This window comes from Lepus europaeus, chromosome 12 (assembly GCF_033115175.1).
Source record: "Lepus europaeus isolate LE1 chromosome 12, mLepTim1.pri, whole genome shotgun sequence".
Taxonomy (NCBI): domain Eukaryota; kingdom Metazoa; phylum Chordata; class Mammalia; order Lagomorpha; family Leporidae; genus Lepus; species Lepus europaeus.
In genome coordinates this window covers 24614005-24635946 of record NC_084838.1, presented here as the reverse complement: position 1 = coordinate 24635946, position 21942 = coordinate 24614005, and the positions used below count along the sequence as shown (strand labels likewise).

The window sequence follows — 21942 nt, the reverse complement described above, 5'->3', positions numbered from 1 at the left end:
AAGATTTCTTTGGCTTTTGTCAAGGCTACTTGTTCATTTTCACATCTGCTTCGCAAAGGCTGACACTGACTAGGACTGAAGCAATTCAGTGGAAAGCGGATCCATACGGTTTCATTCCTTTAATTGATCAACTCTTTGACCCGCCCTGTGGGCTGCTTCGTGTGCTGGGTATAAAAACTCTGTTCCAAGAAGGGGGAGGCACAGAATGGAAAGCGATATGCTGGAAACATGGGTGGGTGTTGAGAACACAGGTACATGTCAGGAACAGGGACACATGTCGGGAACATGGATACATGTCAGGAACAAGGACATGTGTTTAGAACACGGATATGTGTCAGGAACAGGACACATGTCGGGAGCATGGGTTATATCTTTGTGGAGGGGTTTGGAATGCAGGAGAATGAGTTCCAATTTTGCGCTACTGGCAGGAATTTGACTCAAGGCTTTAAAAGAACAATTCCTTGGCACCATACAGTTTGCTTCAGTTAGTCGTGGGCTGAAGGTAAGTAAGGCGGGCAAGAGCTTCCAGTCACAGAACCTTCAATTCTGGCCTAGAGTGGAGCAACCCAGGGGCTGAGAGGCAGGGTCACAGGGACAAGGTAATAAAGTCACTTAAGTTTTATGGAAAATGATGAACTTCTGTGTCCTGACTCGCTTTGTCCTCACCCAAAGGGAGTGCAGTTCCAGCAAGCCCTGCGACGGAGGGGGAGTTACAGGAAGAGCAGCTGAGAAGGGTTGCTAAGGAACAACCATATGTAAGTTACAGTGCTAAGGTCACCGGGGCACTCTGCCCGCCACAGGAGGCGGGGTGGAGCAGAAGGCTTTCCAGTTTCCAGTTTCCATCTCTGCCAGTAGGGGGAGGCACCAGGAAAGGACCTGAACCTCTCCCTCTTCTCAGCAAAACTCAAGACAGGAAACGCTGGCCCATACCCCGGATGTGGGCTCGAGATAGATACCAGGTTGGCTCCACCCAGAGCACACCGGTGGGGACAGGCACAGCAAGGCAAAGGGAGCACTGCTCAAATGTATGTGCCGATGACACGGGGTTCTTCCTGAAAAATTCCCGGCTGAGGACACGGAAAAAGGCGAAGAAATAGGAAAAAGGCAGGGCACAACAGGGAATGGAAGCTGAGGGGGCCCTGGGTAAGACGACAGCATACAGCAGCATCACTCCCTCTCACGCCCTCAACAAGAACCCGGCATCCACTTGAAGCCAATGACTTTCAACACAGCTGTGACCATCCGCTGTAACCCCTAGGCCAGCACATAGTAGGTGCACAAGAAACACTTGTAAAAGAATGATGGAGTGTGCTGTTGTGAAGGGTGTAGACCACATAAACAGAGCAGGACACGGGACAGCAGCTGCTGCTTTGGCATGGTGCCACGTAACTAAGCTAAGGGTGACTCATTCCCCAACAGTCCTGGGAGCTTGTTTTCCTCATCTGACTTGGTAGACGGATCAACAGGTCTGTATCTGTGGACAGCTCATACCTGCTGGGGACACCTCTTTTCTTTTGTACCTGACCAGGTGAGAGGTCACGGGTGCAGTCTGAAGGGGAGCCTTGATGTCCCCTCCCTGTCAGGGTGTGCCAACCGGAGGCAGCTGCTGGTACCTGGGGGACCTCCTGTATTGCCATGTTACGTTCAAGGCGTGGCCTAGATGCATATCCTATTACTGGGACACTTCCCAAGCGTTCTGGCCAAGTGCCTTTCTCAGGTAGCTGCACAGCAGGTTGGGGCAGCACCTCCTTCAAGAGGGGGTTGCTGGTGTGTGAAATACACAGGCTGCACACCCGGTCATCCAGGCCCCAGTCTCTACCATGTGGTTCAACACATTGTACTGATTATCTGGAAGACTAGGTTTTTTGTTTCTTTTTTTAAAATGCGTTTTTAGGGATCGGTTCTGACATTGAAGCTATAATCACTCTTGTGAATTCCTACATACGTCAACTGAGACCTGTCACCATGCTTTGAGCTACCTTTGCCCTTCCAAATGCAACTTTTACAGCTGTCCCAGGAGCCAGTGAGTCACTTGTTTGGACACTGATGGTTATTTTCCACAATGGGCTGTGTGGGAGAAGTCAAGGGAAAATGGGTGCCAGGAGTGAGAAGAGGGCTTCCGTTTTGGTAAAGATGGCTGGTGCCGAAACGAAGAGGTGAAGGTATCTGAGCTTGGCATGACCTCCTGTGACCTGTCGCTGCCACTCCAATCCATCGATATGGTATTTGCCATCAGCTGAACTCCACAGGTCTCCAATGAGGTTGTTAATGAATAGTGGGCTGGGAGAAGGAAAGCTGTGTGTCACCTGGTCCCTGGGTGAGAATGGGCACAGGTCCTTTGCTGGTTCTCAAGTTCAGGCCGAGTTATCATTACTCAGCCTTTATCCAGCGAGTCTATGCCAAATGGATGCCTCTTTCCCTCACCACCTCGGGGAGATCAGAGAGTAAGTCCCAGGAGACCCCCAGCCAGGACAGGAACCTGTGGCTGAACTGACACAGTCCTGAGAGAAGCAGCATCCTGGAGGCGACCACGGACTTGGAGCCAGTGTGGACCCGTGAGTCTGCTCCTTTACACACGGAAAGAGGAACTCCCCAGCCTGGCTCAGCAAAGGGAGGCATTTAGGCAGTTTGAGGCCAATCTCAAATGCTGCCAAACCGCCCATGCTGAAGTCGCTTACACAGCATTGCTCCTGGAGACACGGCCACCTTGGAGGCTGGGGAAGAGCCAGTCGTGCTGCAGTGGGGACCAGAGTGTCCTGGGCAATTCTAGCTCCATCTGCGATGAGCCGTGTCACACTGGACAAACCCCTCCGCGTACTGTCTTCATCTTCCCCTTCTCTGAAAGAAATGATCCTGGGGCCGGCACTGTGGTGCAGTAGGTTAAGCCGCTGCCTGTGGCGCCGGCATCCCATATGCGATTCTAAGTCCAGGCTGCTCCACTTCTGATTCAGCTCCTTGCTAATGTGCCTGGGAAAGCAGTGGGCTTGGGCCCCTGAGACCCACATGGGAGACCCTGAAGAAGCTCTTGGTTCTGGCCTAGCTCAGTCCTGGCTGTAGCAGTCATGTGGAAGGGTGAACCAGTGAACCAGCAGATGCAAGATCTCTGTCCTTCTCTCTGTAACTCTGCCCTTCAGGTAAATAAATAAATCTTAAAATAAATAAAAAGTAAAAGAATGACCGCAGGAATGCGGCCCATACCTATTTCATGGAGCTGCTAGGAGCGTCTCCGAGGCAACATATGTGAAACCTACTCAGTAGATTCCAACGTGCTCCAGAAACGCTTGCTGTTAAATGTGATTTTATTACAGCTGGGACCAAATGCTTTCTGGAACACATCGGCAGTTGTTTACTGAAAGCCACGGGAGGGAGGAGGGAATTCCCTTAATGAAAAACTGCTTGCGAGCAAGTCTGCAGGAAGGCGGCTCTTCACTGCGGGAGGGGATCCACCTGCAGCCTGGCTGCCCCACCTGCAGGGGACCAGCGCCTCCTGCCAGCTCCTGTCCTGAGCTAGGACTCCCTCCCTCCGGCCTGCCAAGCTGCCCACCCTCCACCACGGGGCCTGGAGGAACGGGTGGAGAACCACAGAGCCGGGGGCTTGGGAGTCAGACAGCCCAGGGCTCCACAGCCAGCCCGACGCCACCACTTCCTGTGTGGAGACTGGGGCACGCTTGCTAAGGCTCTCAGAGTCTCTATACAGCTAATGTTTTTGAGGGAGTTCTGGTCATGTGACAGACAACACATTTGATATTTATCTCATTGATCCCTGATAGTCAACCTGGGAGATACCCAACGTATAGATGGGAACGCCAGGGCTACCTCATCACAGGAGCGACTGAAGGGACAGAGTGCAGGGGCCAGGGCAGAGCCAGGACCTCAAGCGTCGGCTCTGTGCAGCTTGGCTGCTCCCCAGGTCTTTCCGAGCTTGGACGTTGCAGTGTGCTAGTAACAACATTCAAGGTCAAAGGCAGCCAGCAGTTTCCAAAGGTTACGGTGGTGTGGGCTCGGCTGCCTGGGCTCCCGGCAGGCTTTGCCACCTGCTGGAGGGTCCTGGGCAGGTTGCTTCACCCGAGACCCTGTTCCCTTGTCTCTAGAATAGGGACAGCCACAGCACCCACCAGGGCTGGGCTGAAATCACACCAGGCGGTGCCCTTGAGAGCCCTGGGCGCAGGCGGTGCTCATGCAAGCTTTCCTCTGCTGTCAGTGTCATGCTTGCCGGTGGACCCCTCTGCTCCGGCAGCCGTGGGGGATGCTGCTCCCCCTCTGCGGCGGGGCCGGTCCTACAACGCTACACTTAGCCAGCCTTTCTCGGCAGAGGGCAGTGAGGGAAGACACACAGCCCGTGGCCCTGGGGACCCGCCAGCTCCATCACTGAGCAGGCCTGCTTTCTCTCTCCTCTGGATTTTGCGATTCTACAAACAAGGTTACTGAAAAAGAGGGGCTTCGTACGGAATCTCCAGGAGATGTACAGAACACACGAAGGGACTGTGGACATCCTGAAATTTAACCCTGAAGCATGAACGTTGTCTGTTCCCCTGGTTGTTGCTCCATGTGGGCAGCAGTAGGGCAATGCTGCTGGCACAGACGTCGCCTTGCCGTGGCCATCAAGACCTCCGGAGACCTTGCTCAAAGGCCCAGGGTCTGGGTCCTGTCCCAGTGCGGCTGATCAGTAGCTGTGGCCACCCCAGGTGATTTCCACGCCTGCGGTTGGAGGGCCACCCATTGAGAAGCACTGCTCTGAGCACCGGTAGGGAATAAGGTGGGAACTTCGAAGTCCTTTGAAACTTCTTTCAAAAAGAAATTCTGAGAACACTTTCCAAGGGCAATCCTATGGGGGTTTCCCATATGCGAGACACAGGAAAGCGGAGCCCTGCCCGGCCAGGGGCCATGTGGGGCCCTGCAGGCACAGGCTTGGAGTTTGCTCTTCACGAGGGATCACAGCGCCTCCTTGTGGACCATCTGATCAACTGGAAACCGTTCTCCCTGGGTTAAGAGACTTGGGTCGTCACTCCTGCTGCTACTACCTGACACCCTGTGGACTGGCCATGGCCTTCCCAACCACCCTCCAGACCCATCTCATTCTGTACAGTAAACTCTTGCCCTCTCTTGGTCTACAGTTGTTTCTGAGTCTTAGGATACATCCTACTGAAGATATAAAAAATTACACTGCTCACTGCTTAGGGCCAGAAGACCCCCTCCCTCCGTCCCTCATTTTCAGGATCCAGTGTTGAGCACATGGTGAAGACCTAGGATACACTCGCTACATGAATGAATGAATGAATGAGTAAATGACTCCACCGTGCCTCTCCCCTTTCATGTCCCCGTAATACTAAAAGATGAGTAAAACTGATACAGCCTGCTTTAAGTTCTTCCTTTCAGTTATTTTACAGTGTGTTTAAAAATGGTAATGCATTTCTGTTGTCAGACACGTGTATTTCAGGGCAGGCATTTGGCACAGTGGTTAAGACACTGCTTGGCATGGCTGTGTCCTACACTGGAGTGCCCAGGTTTCAGTCCTGGCCCTACTTCCAATTGCAACTCCCTGCTAACGCACACTCTGGGAAGCAGCAGCAATGGTCAAGGGCTTGGGTCCCTGCCACCCATGTGGGAGACCAAGGTAGAGCTCAGGCTCCTGGCTTCAGCTTGGCCCAGTTCTGCTGTTGCAGGCATTTGGGGAGTGGACCAGTGGGTGGAAAAGCACTCTTTGTCTGTCTCTGCTTTTCAAATCAAATGCAAATAAATATATTCACAAAATGGGTGTTTCAGTGCTAATTTTGTGAGGCAAGGCCAGAGACCACCTTTATGTGGCTGCAGGGTGGGGGGGGGGGGGCAAGGGCTATTTCGCTTTGCAGAATATAATATCTGGTATACAGCAGTGCTGCTACACAATTAATTGTATCGCCGCCATCCTCTCATCCAGATTTCGTTTCTACAAGATCCCAATTTACTTTGTGCTGTTATTTGTCAAGGGAAAAGGTTACAGTTCCCTACTGCTTCGCCGAGCGCGGGCGGAGAGGGGTGGCGGGCGCAGACTTTGCCACCTGCGGGGTTTCTGCTCTCTGCTGCGGCTCCATGAACACTGCCCTGGTGCCGAGTCGCATCCTGTGACTGACGCTGCTGCCAAAGCAGCCCTTCCTCCACGCCCCGCTTTCTGCCTTTCCCTGTCCACACCAAGCGTGTCGTTCCAGAGCAGTCTGCGGTCACGCACGTCCACCGCGTTTCCTGGTTCTGCCTCTGTCTCGCCCCCCTTTGTAGGGTTTTCTCGCGAATGAACGGAGGCTTGCTCCACCTCGGTTTTCTAATCCTCTCTGAGCCTCTCCTCTGTAACTCACGAAGCCAGACTGCGCACCTCGCTGCTCCTCACGCCTGCCTGTTTCAGGCTCGTCTGAGCTGTGTTTCTACCTATTAGCGCAGGAAAGCACTGTGCTTTCTTCTACCTGTGCACAAACCTGGAAGCGAACACACTGTTCTGACTCTGCTCTGTGAAACCCAATGGAGAATAGACCTGGTTTTGTACGTCTGTGCTGGCCTCTGTCAAGCCTTCATCCGGGCACTCTGGGTCCCTCCTGGAAGGACGGGGTTTCCCTTTGGCTTACAGGGTTCCAGGAGCCTTGGGAGGGGGGCCATAGGCTCTGCCCTAATAGCCCCTGATTCCCGAGTGCAGCCAGTGGGCCCGGAGAACCGGCTCCTGCCCCAGCCCTGCCTGGCCTCCAACGCCGAGCTGAGCCGAGCTGAGCCGAGCTGGGCGCTTCCTGTGTTGGCAGCTCTGGATGCTCCTGGGCCCTCCTCCCTGGCTGCTGCCGCGTCTCTCCATGACGACCAAACGCACCACAGCACCAGGGTGAGGCAGAGTTCAGCGGTGGGTGGGGGTCCTGGCCTCGGCTTGCCAGGCCCGCTCACTGTGCTGATGCTCTGGGCCTGACAGCAGCCGCCTGTCGTGTTCTGCCCCCCAACCCTGCGACCCCACCATGAGAGCAGGCCTCCTGGGGCCTCCTTGCAGCTCAGCTGCCAGTTGGAGGTCTGCGAAACACACAGTGGGTTGCACTGTGACCAGGGCCGTGTCTTTGCCGCGCCCCCCAGCGGGTCACACCAGCAGGTGCACAGCAGTGGCCCTGGGAGCCTCTTACCTCAAACTGGATCAGCACCGTGCCGCTCTCAAGGCCCTTCTTTAGCAGGTCCATGGAGCCCTCGAGCGTGCCTGCTCCCTCGGGACACACGGGGAAGATGGTCTCGGGGAAGAGCTGGCTCAGTTCATCTTCAGATCTGATCTCCGCAAACCTGTGCATGGCTGCAAGGCACGAGACGGGGCGTCTGGCCTGGGATCCACACAGGGGCTCCCCGCTTCCCTCACAAGCCTGCCCTTAGGGTGCCAGGGTGCAGAGGGCTTGGAACACCTTATTAACTGATTAAGCACACGGTAATCATTTTCACCAAAGGCACTACTTGCCGGGGAAAAGGCTCAATGCATGCTAATTACACGGACCATGAGCTAATCTTTCTGGTTAGTTTTAAATGAGGGTGTTTAGCACGCACAGGATTTTGCCAAAGGAAAGGAGGGGGAGAGAACGTTCTGACAGCAGCCCCTCCTCCATCTGCTCCCCTGGCCTGCCATTTTCCCACCATCCCCCTCACTCCCATCCTCTTCTTCCTCGGGTCCTTTTCACTTGTACCCTGAAGATGGGGAATTCTCGGGGGCAGAGATCTGGTCTACCAGGGACCCCGGTTGAGACGCCTGCATCCCACAAGGGACTGCTTGGGTTCTGGTCTCTGCCCGGGCCCAATTCTACCTTCCTGCTAACGCCAAGACTACTGCAGGCACGACCTGAAATTCAATACATCTCTAGCAGGCTGATGTTTGTGTTGATCATTGTGTCTGGCCTGGGGAATGATGTTGCAAATATCCACGTGGCCCTTGGCAGAAAAAAAATCATTCCCCACCCCTATTATGTATGGCAACCCCATGCGGGGGACCTGAGCGGAGTTCCTGGCTCCTGGCCTCATCCCTTGGCCGCTGCAGGCACCTGGGCAGTGAACCAGCAGATGGGGGCCCTTGCTGTTTGTCTCGATCAAAATAAATAAATAAATAGAAATTCTGTGGAAATGGGCACTGTCCTGGAGAAATGGGGACCGGGTCCCAAGCTGTCCCACGCTACCTCGAGGCCCTGGCTCCACCTCTCCAGCCCGACAGCTTTTCCATCTTTCCTTCCTCCTGTGTCAGCACAGATTCTCTCTTCTGGTCCAACTCAGTGTGGGTAAAAACCAGCCGCCCCCACCTCCACCCTGCACAGTCCTCCCTGTCCCCTGCCAGCGTCTGCTTTGTCTTTTTCTTCTGCAACCTCCCAAACTGGAAACTTGGAGATCATTTCTGAACTGTCCCTTTCTACTGGGAAAGACAAGTCACTCCCCCACTCAGAAGCCTTCCGTGGCTCCCTACTGCCTTCAGGATAACAGATATGCCGGAGGAAGATACTAACAACGTTGAAGTTTCCCCATGTCACAGCATGGGATTCTGTCCAGTCTCAGCCTGCTGTCATTGTCCCCCTTTCACAGAAGAGGGAATGGGCTCGGGGGGCAAGTCCTCTGTCCTGAGTGAGCCAGCCTGGCTGGGATGGACAGGGGACTCGGCTGTGCCACCTGCCTCTGACGACCACATGCTTCTCACTGCAACAGCAGCTCAGCTCCTCCCCTGGGGACTTCTGTCACATCTGCTACTCCTGGGCTACTGTCAACTTACCATTTTTCTTCAAATCAATTCACGGTTTTTACTTCAATGCACATTTAAGCATATTTACTATTACTAGAAAACCAGTGGCCCTGCCCATCAGCTTCTAGCCTATAGACATCTGTAAGCCTCACCTCAAACAGGTGTCTGCCTCCACCAGGGACGCCAGCCTGCCACGGGCACAGCTGTGTGCGGTGGGGGCCTGCTCCCTGCTACTCATGTGACCCCACCCATCACACTGAGGGCAGGCAGCCCCTGGGACCTGGGACTCCGTTTCCCCGTGTCCTCACTTGGGGAAAACAATACCAAGATTTCAGGACAGTCACGAGCCTCGGGGAGGATGGTGGCACAAAGCCATCAGTGCAGAGTGAGGCCCTTCACCTGCTACTGCAACTAGTGAGCACCTACTGTGTGCCTGCCAGGGGCTGCTGGGATTTGGGGGTGGGAGACCTGCAGAGATGAAGAGGTGGGATCAGCACTTGCTCTGGCTGGCTCTGGCAGTGGAGCAGGGTGGAGCTGCATCTACACAGGCAGGCCAGGGTCTACACAGGTGAGCTGACAGTAGAGATGTGGGGCCGGGGCTCCGCAGCCACATCCTGCGCTCACTGTCAGAGCTGTCAAGCTGCACAGGCGGCCTCAAGGGACTTGGCTAATTATCGCACAAGAGCAATAGCAATAACAGTAATGACAGCCCACGGAGGCCCAGCTCGGGCCGGGCAGTGTGCCAGGCGCTTTCGAGCCTAAGGGTCATTTAATCTTCCTAAGGAGTGGGGAGGAAGGGAGTCTGGCTGTACTCGTGTTACACTCTGGAGACGGGGCTGCAGCCCGGTGTGTCCCTCGCTCAAGCTCCCTCAGCACGGTGCAGGAGGCAAAGTTGGGGATCACAAGAGACCCTTGGGTTCCAACCCCACCTCTCCTCCCTGCCTCCCGGTAAAATGCAACGTGTGGGTATACCAGAGTTGGCTCCTTCCGGGAGGGGTGGGCCAGGCCAAAGTCTGCAGGGCCTGGGAGGAATGTGGCGGGGCTGCAGTGCCGTGCGGAGTGGCAGGTGCAGGTGCTGCCTCTGCACTGGTCAGGTCAGCAGGCCCGGGGCCCCAGGCACCCGAGCTGGGACTGAAACTTCCTGACTCCCCACAGCCCACTCCGGGCCTCAGCGTCTTCACAGCACAGACGGGGACGGGCGCGGTTACCTTTCCTCCGGATCACCAGGGCCAGTTCCCGCGAGTGCGACTCCCGGCTGGCCTTGATGAACATCACCACCTGGTCGTGCGTGTGCTCGGAGATGTCCCGGCCGTTGATGAACACGATTTGATCCCCTTCGTTCAGCTTAGGAATGCAGGTGTCAGCCTGCGGGGAGGGGAGAAGCGTGTTGGCAGGCGGTCTGTGATGAGGGGAAGAAGGCGCAGCGTTGTCATCCCAGACCACTGAGCGACTGCACTGGCGGGCGGCACTCCGCCGTGAGGGTCACGGCTGGGTGGTGGGGAGATTTCGGTGGCTAGGCCAGCCACAGGAGCCCATTTGTCGCTGGAGGCCACCCCACTTGTTACCACTGTGACAACCGTGCATCCGCCTCTCGTTTTCTGGGTGTGCGGCTAGAAGCGGATTTGCCAGCCAGAAGGAAGGGCTGATGTGTACTGCAATGGAGAAAGCCTCGGTAAATGCAACAACTGAGGTGGAGAGCATGGTGGGATGAAGGGGACGGAGTAGAATCAAGAGCCTTCCTGGCTCACGGGAACCTTCAGCAGGGACTGAGAGGGGAAGCCCCACGCTGGGGGAACACCTAAAAGCCCTGACGTTCCCTGGCAGGGGACTCAGTAATTCCTTGATGTTCTCCTGCTTCAAAACAGCAAATGCTGGTGGGGCTGGCGCTGTGGTGTAGCAGGTAATGCCACAGCCTGCGACGCTGGCATCCCATATGGGTGCGGGATGGAGGCCTGGCTGTTCCACTTTTGGTGAAGCTCCCTGCTAGGGCCTGGGAAGGCCAGAGAAGAGGGCCCAAATGCTTGGGCCCCTGAACCTGCATGGGAGATCAGGAGGAGGCTCCTGACCCCTGGCTTTGGCCTGGTCCAGCCCAGCCCAGCCCTGGCTATTGTGGCCATTTGGTGGGTGAACCAGCTGATAGAAACTCTGTCTCTTCCTCTCTGTGTTAACTCTTTCAAATAAATAAATACATCTTAAAAGAAAAAAAAAGCAAATGATGGAAAGGTGCCCATGAGAGTTGACAGAGTGTCCGACACTGTATCTGACTGTGAAGACCATTCTGCTACACACACACACACACACATACACACACAAAACCATAGCAAGACAACGTGGACACCTTAAATACATACAATAACATTTTAGAAGGAAAAAAGAAGCCCACAATCTTAGGAGGCCTCAGCAGAGGGCTGTGGTGGTGAGACGGTGCGACAGGCAGAGTCCACATTCACTCAGCACAACTGTAGTGCCCTCCCTGGAGCAGCACTTCTCAAATGTGACGGGCACACAAATCCCGCCCCTAGACCTTGTTACAAATGTGCAGTTCTGGGTCAGCAGGCCTGGGCTGGGGCCAGAGATTCTCTGTGTCTAACAGGGTCTGTGTCTAACAGGGTCTGTGTCTGATGGGCGGAGGGGGTCCCTGCATGTCTGATGGAGGGTACCTGCATATTTGATGGGGGTGGCCCCTGCATGTCTGATGGGGGGGTCAGTGTATGTCTGATGACGGGGTCCATGCATGTCTGATGGGGTCCTAGGTGTCACAGGTGCACAACTTCAAGGCCTCCACTGAGAAGGAAGGTTCTGGAAAACCTTCCATATGCATATGTGTGTATTTACACACTCTTTGCTGCCCCCCCAAATGCTCAACCAAACCCCAAAAACCCCCAAATACCACACACACACACAGAGTTCTGCGAGATCTAGACAGGGGAACTAAGAGGTGGCGTGTTGACTTACAGGTGACTCTGGGTTTATCCTCGATACCACCAGCGGCATCTTCTGATCCACTCCTCCCTGTAAACATTTTAAAGCAAAAAACCACGTGAGTAGCTCCTGGCAACAAAGACACAGCAACACCAACAAAGGCGAGCCCTCTGGCCAAGGAGGGGCGGGGGTGGGGTCTCCTGGAATCCCAGAGCTGGGCGCCCTTTCAGAACTAGGAAAGTTCCTGATCCCTCTGTGTCTGGAGGGAGAAGGAGAAGAACTTGGTAGAGTGGGAAGTTGCCCTTGGCCATCCCCCTGGTGCAGAAATGAAAGATGCACTTGGAGGGAGAAGCTCCTAAAGTTTTTTATTTGAGAGGCAGAGAGAGGTAGAGAGGCAGAGAGGCAGAGAGGCACAGAGAGAGAGAGAGACAGACACTGAGTGCACCTCCCATTCACTTTTTAAAGACCCACAATGGTTGGGACTGGGGCAGGCTGAAGCTAGGGGCCAGGAATTCAATCGAGGTCTCCCATGTGCATGGCAGAAACCCAACTCCTTATGCCATACGGGCGACCTCCCAGGTCTACACCAGCAGTGAAGCTGGAGTCAGGAGCAGAGCTGGGCACTGAACCCAGGCACTCCAATGAGGGAAGCAGATGTCCCAACCCGCATGGTAAGGGTAAAGCCAAACACCTGCCCTGAAGTCCTTTTTAAAACTGCACACAGCCCCTGGAGGAGGACTGCACGGGCACATCGTCCCATGGCTGCTGGAGAAGAGAGCTCCCGGTAGAGGGGGTGAGGCTCCCCTGCTGCGAGCGCTCACAGGTGGCACAGGTGCTCAGGACAGGGGTGCGGGGAGGTGGCAGCATGGTGGGCGGCAAGACCACCTGCCCTTGCTGTGCTCTGCAGCAGGGGTAAAGACCTCTGGTGCACCTGCTGTACCTTGTGACCCCGGATAGTGAATGGCTGCAGCTGCCCCAACAAAGACGTTCACAAAAACCCATGGGATTTGGTCTGCGGCCACTTTGTGCCTAGAGGCAGCCAGAGGAGCAAGGCAGCTCTGCAACGCCCCCTGCTGGTTGCCTTCTCTCACCAGCCTGGGCAATGCTGAGGGCTTGTGCTTAGCAGCACCTCTGGGGGAGGGGGACATATCAGTCTACCAACCCTGTGCCCTCACCTGTCTGAGCCTCCGAATTCATCAGTAAAATGGGCTTCAAAATGCAGACTGCACTGCTGATTCTAAGAGCTCAGGAAGGTGCACAGAGCAGGTGCTTGGCTGTTCTGGCCGCACAAATGCTAACTCCCAGGGCTGAGCAGTCTCCTTGGGTAGCCCAGGTGGTGGGCACATTTCCACCGGAAATCAAAAATCCATCTGAAGGTGCTGCCTCCTGGTAAAACAGGCACTTAGAAGTGCAGTCACCTTACCTTGAGATTAAATCCGAATTTCCCGTCTTCGTCCGGCGTGATGCGGATCAGGACCAAGTAGCCGTCACCGTTGTCATTCTGGAAGACATTCAAGAGTGGCCACCTGCAGGATTCTCTCTCTGGCAGCCCTAGTTCTCGGGTGAGCCCCGTGCCCTGCCCTGGCCGGCTCCCTCACCTTGTCACAGTAGTACTGGCCGTTGTCCTCGGTGGAGGCCCCTCGGGTGGCCCTGTGGTAGTCGTCTGAGACCTGCTGGTCCATGCCGTCGGGGGAGGAGGAGCCTGGAGCGTTTGAAGACACAGAACTGGATGACTTCTGAGTCAGGCAGCTTGGGGCTGGATTGTTCTCGGATAAGCTCCTTCGTCGTGGGGAAGGAGGAGAGACTTTAATAAAGGGGTTGACACGAGTCACTCGCGCAAACATCGCTGACTGACTGGGGCCTGGCACTGCCACAGAGCTGCCAGGGCTAGCACCGCGTCGTCTGGTCACCCTCGCTCTCCTATCGCCTAAAAACTCCTCCCACGTGGTCGGGGGACAAAGGGACGGGAGGACGGGACAGGGACCCAGGAGCTGCTGGGAATCCGGCTCCCCATGCGGCTGCCCTCGAGGGCAACAGAGAAGAGCGTCTCTGGTGATGCCGTTGGTGACCCAGGCTCTGCCCAGTGGGCTCACAGGATGCGCAGGCCTGCACCTCCTCCAAAAGCTTTCTCTTTCCGGTTCCTTCTTGCCGAATGCCCAGTGTCACGGGGCTCTCAGCGATGGTCGCACATTCAGGACATTGAGTGCTACCCCTAGCGTGTGAGCTTCGCCTGTGACATCCTCAAACGGCCCTTGCTCAGGTCACGTTTTATGGCTGTCTACCCAGGAGAGGTCCTTGGGTATCTTAGAGCTGCACTGTCTGATATGGTGGCCAGCAGGCACACACAGCTACTGAAATTCACGTGAATTCAGGTGAAGCCTCCAGTCCTGCCGTTCACGCAAGCACTTACACGCCCTGTGCTCCACGGTCAGGTGTGGCTGATGGTGCTCCCCTGAGCAGCACAGCTGTGGAAGGACTCTGCAGTCCTGCTGGCCAGGGCCATCTGAGACACAGATGATGGGCACTAGGCAGGCTGCTTTGCACCTCCGGTCCAATGCCCACCTCCCATGTAATGACAGTGAGGGCAAGAGACGCTGAGACTCCCCCAAGGTTCCCCTCACTCAGACCCAAGTCCAAAAGACGGGGGTTCCTAGGCATTTTCCTCTCGGCGTCATGCCACGTCTGCCCCTAAGAATGCCATCTCTAAGGCCACCAGGACTGACGCCTCTGTCACTGTGCAGGACAGGACACTCGGCATCTGCCCCCTCCCCTTCCAGAGCCACACACCCAGCACTGGTGCCTCAACCCACTAAAAAGGAGGGGTTCTCTCTGCGCTGAGACCCTGCACCATTCTAACCTCACACGAGGCGGAGTGACAGTGGAAGTGGGCACACACAGACACTCAGCCAAGGCACACGGCAGCAGGCAGCTGGCCCCCATCTCTTACTAAACCATTCTTTCCAGCCCTTCTCGGCGGGCTTTTCCTTAAAACAGTGCTTCTTTGTGCACTAGAGGGTTCAGATGAGCTTACTTTGGACATAAAACCCACATCATGTTCACGCAGCATCATTCACCATCTCAGTTCTCATGTGAATAAAACATTCGGCGGCAGAACAAAACAGGAGCACAGCTGCGTGCAGGCTATCGGCGAGAGAAGAGCCTGCCTCGTGGCTTTATGTTGAGGGAGGGCTGTGATGGATGGGACGGCATTTCAGGAAGGGATATTTTGGAACTGAATTTGGTTTTTGGACTGAAAATGAATGAGGCTTTAAATTTACTTAAAAGGAAGCCAAAGGGGCCAGCGCTGTGGTGTAGCAGGGAAAGCCGCTGCCTGCAGTGCTGGCATCCCATAAGGGCACCAGTTCATGTCCCAGCTGCTCCACTTCTGATCCAGCTCCCTGCTAATGTGTCTGAGAAAGCAGCGGAAGATGGCGCAAGGCTTTGGGTCCCTGTACCCATGTGGGAGACCTGAAAGAAGTTCCTGGCTCTTGGCTTCATATACACTCAGTTCCTGCTGTTGCAGCCATTTGGGGAGTGAACCAGCGGATAGAAGATCTCTCTCTCTCTCTCTCTCTCTCTGCCTCTGCTTGTCTGTAACTCTGCTTTTCAAATAAATAAATTAAAAGAAAAAAAAAAAAGGAAGCTAAAAAAAAACAAAAACTGAAACATTCCCCCCAACTAGGGCAACTTTATTGGGACGTACTGTTTACAAGAGTGCCATCTAGTGGCAGAAAGGGCAACTGCGAAAGCTAAAGCTACAAAGTGTATTTGCACCTCAAGATAGAGACGGTGAGGGGGACATTGATGACCAGAAGCAAAGAAAAAGCAGCAGGTGGACAAGACCCCAGATGCTGCTGAGAAAGGCTGTGGAGGGGCTGCAGCAAGTGGAACTGCGGGTCCCTGAGGGTTCTTCTAAGACGGTAGTAGAGGGAAGGCAGAGGCAGCTATGGGCAGAACCAAGCCAGTAACTGGGAAGAGCAGAAGCAAGAGCTTTGTCCCTAAGGCAGGAGGAGGGGGACACCAAAGAGCTGCGCCACCATCACTGGGAGTCACAGCAGCCAGCATGCGGCTGACCACACCTCGGCCACTGACAGCACTGCAAACACAGCAGGCACCAGACGGCCACCTCCATGGCGCATGTGCAGCAGACATCGGGGCCCAAGCCCGGGACGGCCGGTTTCTCTGAAGGGCAGCATGCTAGAGACGTTACAAATGGCAGGGGTGCGGGTGAAAGGAAGACGGCAAGGCGCTGCCCAGGCCTCCGGAAATCCTAAGTGTTGTGCTACAGAGAGGGCTCCTGCTTGGTGTCTGACTCAGTCCTGAGTCTTTCTGTCCTTTTCCTTGTGAAGCGAACACAGGACCAGGCACCCAGGGAGTGCTCGATGAGAAATGCTGAGTAAGGGGAAAACACCTCCACGGGCACCTGGGATCAGCTGAGTCACCCCGCGAGCTGAATGCACTCTGCAGCCCAGAGACTCAGGTGAGCAGAGCGCCCGGCGGGAAACCGATCTCAGCCGTGTGCGATCAGCACCTTGCCATCCCCTGGGGTCTTGCTGAAATGTGGGCTCTGCTTCCGCAGGCCTGCAGTGGAGTCTGAGACCCTGCATTCCAGCGAGTTCTCACGTGAGGCCGGTGTTCCTGGTCCCTGGCCAGAACTGGAGTGGGGACAGGCTAGGAAACACCAGGCCAGCCCACCTTTCCCAAAACTTTAAGCTTTGAGCCTCGCAACCCCTCGACAGGCCACCAGCCATTTCCCACCACCATGTCTTTGCAGGTACTCCACCTGTTGATGATCACTTTTTACCTAATAAGAAAATGTGCCTTGGGGCTGGCGATGTGGAGCAGTGGGTTAGGCAGCTACCTGCAGCGCTGGCATCCCATATGAGCCCCGGTTCGAATCCTGACTGCTTCACTTCTGATCCAGCTCCCTGCTAATGTGCCTGGAAAAGCCGTGGAGGATGGCCCAAGCACTTGGACCCTCCCTGCACCCAGGAAAGAGACCCGGAGGAAGCACCTGGCTTTGGATTGGCCCAGCTCCAGCCATTGCGGCCATTTGGGGAGCGAACCAGCAGATGGAGAACTCCTGTATTTCTGTCTCTCTATGTAACTCTGACTTTCAAATAAATGAATGTTTAAAAACAAAAGTCTGGGCCGGCGCCGCAGCTCACTAGGCTAATCCTCCACCTTGCGGCACCGGCACACTGGGTTCTAGTCCCGGTTGGGGCGCCAGATTCTATCCCGGTTGCCCCTCTTCCAGGCCAGCTCTCTGCTGTGGCCAGGGAGTGCAGTGGAGGATGGCCCAAGTACTTGGGCCCTGCACCCCGTGGGAGACCAGGAGAAGCACCTGGCTCCTGCCATCGGATCAGTGCGGTGCGCTGGCCGCAGCACGGCGGCCATTGGAGGGTGAACCAACAGCAAAGGAAGACCTTTCTCTCTGTCTCTCTCTCTCACTGTCCACTCTGCCTGTCAAAAAATAAAAAAATAAAAACAAAAGTCTGTCTTATACTACCCTGACCTGCCCTAAACTGGTTTCCTGTGACCTCTGCTCCGTGAGTCATCAGGGTAGAGCTGGAGGCTTTCCTGTCTGTGGCTTTTGCCATGGAGGAAACTAACTTCCCTGAGAGTCTCGTCTTCAGGCGGAGGAAAGGAAAGGGACACAGAAAGGCCGGGGCGGGGGACAGCACCGCACAGCTCCTTGGGCATACAGCACACACCACCAGGCTTCACGGCCACAACCATCCACTTGGCGGTGCTGCCACGACTGAACACGGACCCATCGGCGAGTGACCCAGAGCCCTCAGACAGTTCCCAACAGAGCTGCATTGAGAACACACACCGGGTCAGGTCACGCAAGCCTCTACTCCAGCCTTGTCTTTCTATGTTGGTTTGCAGTTTGCAAAGCCACAGGGGCACACAAAGGAACTCTCTCGACAATGGGGCGGCAGGCTGCTAGCTGGAGCCAGAGCCAGTGACCATTTCAATATGAGCACCATCCAAGCGCAGGCCGAAAGGAAATCATTACCACGGGGATTATTCAGCCGCAGGTGTTGAGAACGCAGATAAGCTGGTTCCTGCGTGTGCCATGAGCAGGGCCAGAGGAGCAGCACAAACCCTGCACAGCACGGGGAAGGGGATCTGCAACCCCCGTGCACAGCCAGCGTGGATTCAGCACTTTAAGCCTGGTTGCCATGGTGGGAAAGGTTCACAGATTAACTGAACTGCCCGCTGGCTGATCCTGTGCAGTGAGGGGAAGTGTTAGGTTTCTATATTTTGGCCACGGTGTGGGGCTTAACAGAATGCCTACCTTAAGATTGACTTCCCAACAGTTAATCTTTTCCTATCACATTTTAGCTTAAAATGTCACTTACAATCTACATCTTATCTACTTCAAAAGTGACGGAAGCTAGCTTACCCTAATCTCTCACAGACATGGTAGAACTGAATTCATTAAAGTGGATTCCTAAAAAGACCCACATAACAAAGGCAAGGAAGAAAGAGGAGGGACTGCATCCAAAACCCAGGCTCTGGGTGGGGTGTTGGCATGGAGGCTAAGCTGCCCCTTTGGATGCCCTCGTCCCGCATCTGTGGGCCTGGGTTCGAGTCTCAGCTCTGCTCTCCATTCCAGTTCCTGTGAATGCACGCTCTTGGAGGCAGCAGACGGTGGCTCAAGCAGTTGGGTCCCCAGCACCTACATGGAATGCCTGGGTAGTTTCCTGGCTTTAGCATGGCCCAGTCCTGGCTGCTTTGGGCACTTGGGGAGTGAATCAGTGGGTAGATCTCTGCCTGTTTGTCTCAATTCCTGTCTCTTTGCCATTCAAATAAATAAATAAATAAAAACTGTTTTCAAAAGTAAAGCAGGAGCCAGTGCTATTGTGTAGCAGGTAACCCCACTGCCTGCAGTGCTGGCCTCCAATATGGGTACTGCTTTGAGTCCTGGCTGCTCCACTTCCAATCCATTCTATGCTATGGCCTGAGAAAGCAGAAGATGGCCCAAGTGCTTGGGCTCCTGCACCTATGTGGGAGACCTGGAGGAAGCTCCTGGCTTCAGATTGGCTCAGTTCTGATTGTTGCAGCCATTTGGGGAGTGAACCAGTAGAAAGCAGATGGAAGATCTCTCTGCCTCTGCCTCTCTGTAACTCTGCCTTTCAAATATATAAAGAAATCTTTAAAAAGAGAAAGTAAAGCAGCAGGCATTGTGGCACAGTAAATTAAGCCGTCTCTTGGGACACCTGCATGCCCCATCAGAGTGCCTGGGTTCGAGTCCAGGCTTCCAATCCAGCTTCCTGCTAATGTGCCTGGGAGGCACCGGAGCTGGCTCAAGTACTTGGGTTCCTGTCACCCACATGGGAGACATGGATGTGGTTTCAGGCTCCTGGCTTTGGCCTGGCCCAGCCCTGGCTGTTGTAAGCATTTAGACTGTGAACCAGCCCATAGATTCTCTTTCTCCTTCTGCCACTCTGCCCTTCAAACAAATAAATTAGTGAATCTTTTTTTTAAGTAAAGAACAGTACTTAAAAAAAAAAAAGAGGAAAAAGAAACAAAGCAACAAAGCAACAGACAAAAAAAAAAAAAAAAAAAAAACCCAGGCTGAGAAAAGCCAATGCAATTGAGCGCCAACAGGCAGTTCCCAGATTTCAAGTAATCAAAGCAAAGAAAGGAATCACTGGAGTAGACATCTCTGATTGAACAACAACAGGACTCAAGCCAGTCTTCAGGAGACACATGTTTTTTTCCTTGGCCTTGAGCTCTAAGGCTCTAAGGGGAATTTGTCACATTAGGAAAAAAGATGGAGTAGGAAATGCAAGAATGTAGCCAGGCTGTGTTTGACAAAAATGTGAAAATCAGGGATGTTAGAATGCAGCAAAACTTTTACTTAAATATGGCAAAGAAAACAAAAATTCCAAGGGCATAATCAGTGTTCTGAGAAGGCGCTGAGAAGCGAGCACATTCCTGATGCTCTCGCATCGTGCGATGGTGCAAAACTGACGACCTGGGGAAATCAGAGTTGGCAAGACTCTACAGTCTACATCTTTGGAACATGGATGCCTTAATGTTTTTATTTTAAAGATTACTTGAAAGACAGTGTATGTGTGTGCAATGAAGGAGAGAGACAGAGTCAGAAGGGGGGTATCTTCCATCCTCTGGTTCATTTCCCAAATGCTTGCAACAGCCAGGAACTCCATCTGGGTCTCCCACATGGGTGGCAGGCACCCAAGTACTTAGTCCGTCTGCTGCTGCCTTTGCAGATGCATAAGCAGGGAGCTGAACTGGAAGCAGAGCAGCTGGGACTCACACTGGTGCTCCTGTATGGGATGGGATGCAGGAGCCGTGATGCAACACTGGCTCCCAGAATGATTTAAACTGGGCTTTGCTCATGAACTGGAGAGACCACTCAAAAGACCAACAAGTATGTGGAGCATGGAAGGTCTTTGGTAGACAGAGAAAGGACAAGCTCTAGGACCCAGGTACGTGGGCTGTCTTCCTGCGCAGGGAGGTGGAGGGGTCTCTGCCATCTCCGGTTTGCAGGCGGCACCCTGCTGAGCTGTCTGAGCACCAGCTCCTCCCTTCTCTTCATGCACAACCCAGGTCTGAGCAGAACCTGAAACCCCGGGGGCTTCAGCAGCCAGAAAAGAAAATGTGGGTTTCTTACTCTCGGGGCGGGCTCCGGTTCTGGGAGACTTCAGAGTCACTGTCTTTGGGGCACAGGGGGCCCTTGTACGTGTAAAACACGTCTTCGGTCTCCGTGATGTAGGTCATTTCATTGGCGAGGTTATCCACAGACGAGTGCCGTGGCTTGCGGATCTCGTGCCGGAGCCGAGGACTTCGCCTGGAGTGGGGGAAGGGGAGGGTGTCAAATGGGGGGAAGGCAAACCCCCCTGGAGACTGGGATGGTGAAGACACCTGCGAGCTAAGAGCAGGGCTGCAAACACACCGCCCTTCCCGCAGGGGCTCGCATCCTTGGACCACGTATGTCACACGTCCTCAGTAGCCTTTCCTGAATTTGTGCGGCACGTCCGTGGGAAACAGACGTAGAACCAAACTTAATGTGCCTCTTTATCACACAGCTGCCTGGGGTGTTGAACGGGTATTGCAATGCCCGGACGGGAGATATCTGCCCGTTATTTTAGTCCAGGGACATCTTTAAAAGAGAACAGTGGCACAGGCAGAGTAAGAGTAACCTTCAATGTTCTACAGCACAGGAGGCTAACTGTGGGCAACGCCGACTAATCGTCGCCTTTCAGTGTAAGCATTTTGAGTGTTCTCAAAACACAGGAACGAACGACATCGGAGGTGATGGACGCGCCAAGTGCTCTGATAGGACCATGACGCGTTGTGTGCCTGTGCTGAAATGCCCCACTGGACCCCGTCAATATGCACAACCATTGTGCTCATTCAACATAAGAACACGCTTTAAGAGAAGAGCATCTAAGCGTTCTGTACCACGGGAAATGCTTCGCTAGGCTTGCGTACTTCATGAACACGAGTTGCCTCTGCCACCGCCCCAGATACAAATGGAAGCCCTGAGCACAGGCCACGCACGCGGAGGGATCTGTGAGTCGGGGTTCTGTTTTTTGGCGAGAGCTGAAGCTGCTGGCAGGGGTTGGGCAGAGTGGACTCACCAGTTGGGAGTGACAGGAGGGGACCGGGAAGGCAGGCTCTTGGTTTCCAGATGCTCCACTGACAAAGATCTCCGCATGGCCGGGTTCCACACCATCCCACCGATCACCTTTTTGCAATATTGGTGATTTACAGACCTGGAAAACCAGAAGCAGTTTCACTTTCCACACTGACATGCTCAACCACAAGGACACGAGAGGCCACCCGCTTCTCCTGGGCAGATGCTGCCAACACGCGGAGGACAGCGGCTGCGTGGACAGCCGTCCACAGCCAGTCCCTTCTGGCTTTCCTTATGTCACGTCATCTCTTTTGCCGCCTGGTCCTCACTACTTCAGGTTGCAAAGTTGCTTCCTGAACCAACCAAGCCTTTCCAGGTTATAAGCAATTTCAGGATAACACAGGAACACAGTTCCCATCACGTTAAGGGATTCTCACGTGACCCACGCTACAATGAGGAGACGTCAACCCTCCTCCCAGACGTTCTGGCTCATCTTAGCAGGTGGAAGCCACTGCCATCCATCCCTGGGTGCTCTTGGCGAGAGAGCCCCAGAATACACTTAGGAAGTGACTTCCAGCCCCGTTCCTTGAACATGCTGCCCTGCAGGTAACTTCTGAATTTTATTGACAGCTGACAGCTAGAGAACCTCAATCTTGGCATCAGAAAATGCATTATTTCAGAGGAGGAGTCTTGATCTCCACTT

The 21942-nt window shown here is 54.4% G+C and overlaps 1 protein-coding gene across 1 annotated transcript in view; it reads right to left on the bottom strand.

Annotated features, from left to right (window-relative positions):
* Positions 1-21942, bottom strand: part of PTPN3 (protein tyrosine phosphatase non-receptor type 3) — a 106184-nt gene that overhangs the window by 20506 nt on the left and 63736 nt on the right. Inside the window, exons 13-19 of the mRNA XM_062207787.1 lie at positions 21244-21378; positions 20274-20450; positions 13222-13402; positions 13047-13124; positions 11657-11713; positions 9910-10066; positions 7125-7285 (exon numbers count right to left, since the gene is read on the bottom strand). Coding sequence (XP_062063771.1) covers positions 7125-7285; positions 9910-10066; positions 11657-11713; positions 13047-13124; positions 13222-13402; positions 20274-20450; positions 21244-21378 — 946 coding nt within the window. The remainder of the gene's footprint in view (positions 1-7124; positions 7286-9909; positions 10067-11656; positions 11714-13046; positions 13125-13221; positions 13403-20273; positions 20451-21243; positions 21379-21942) is intronic.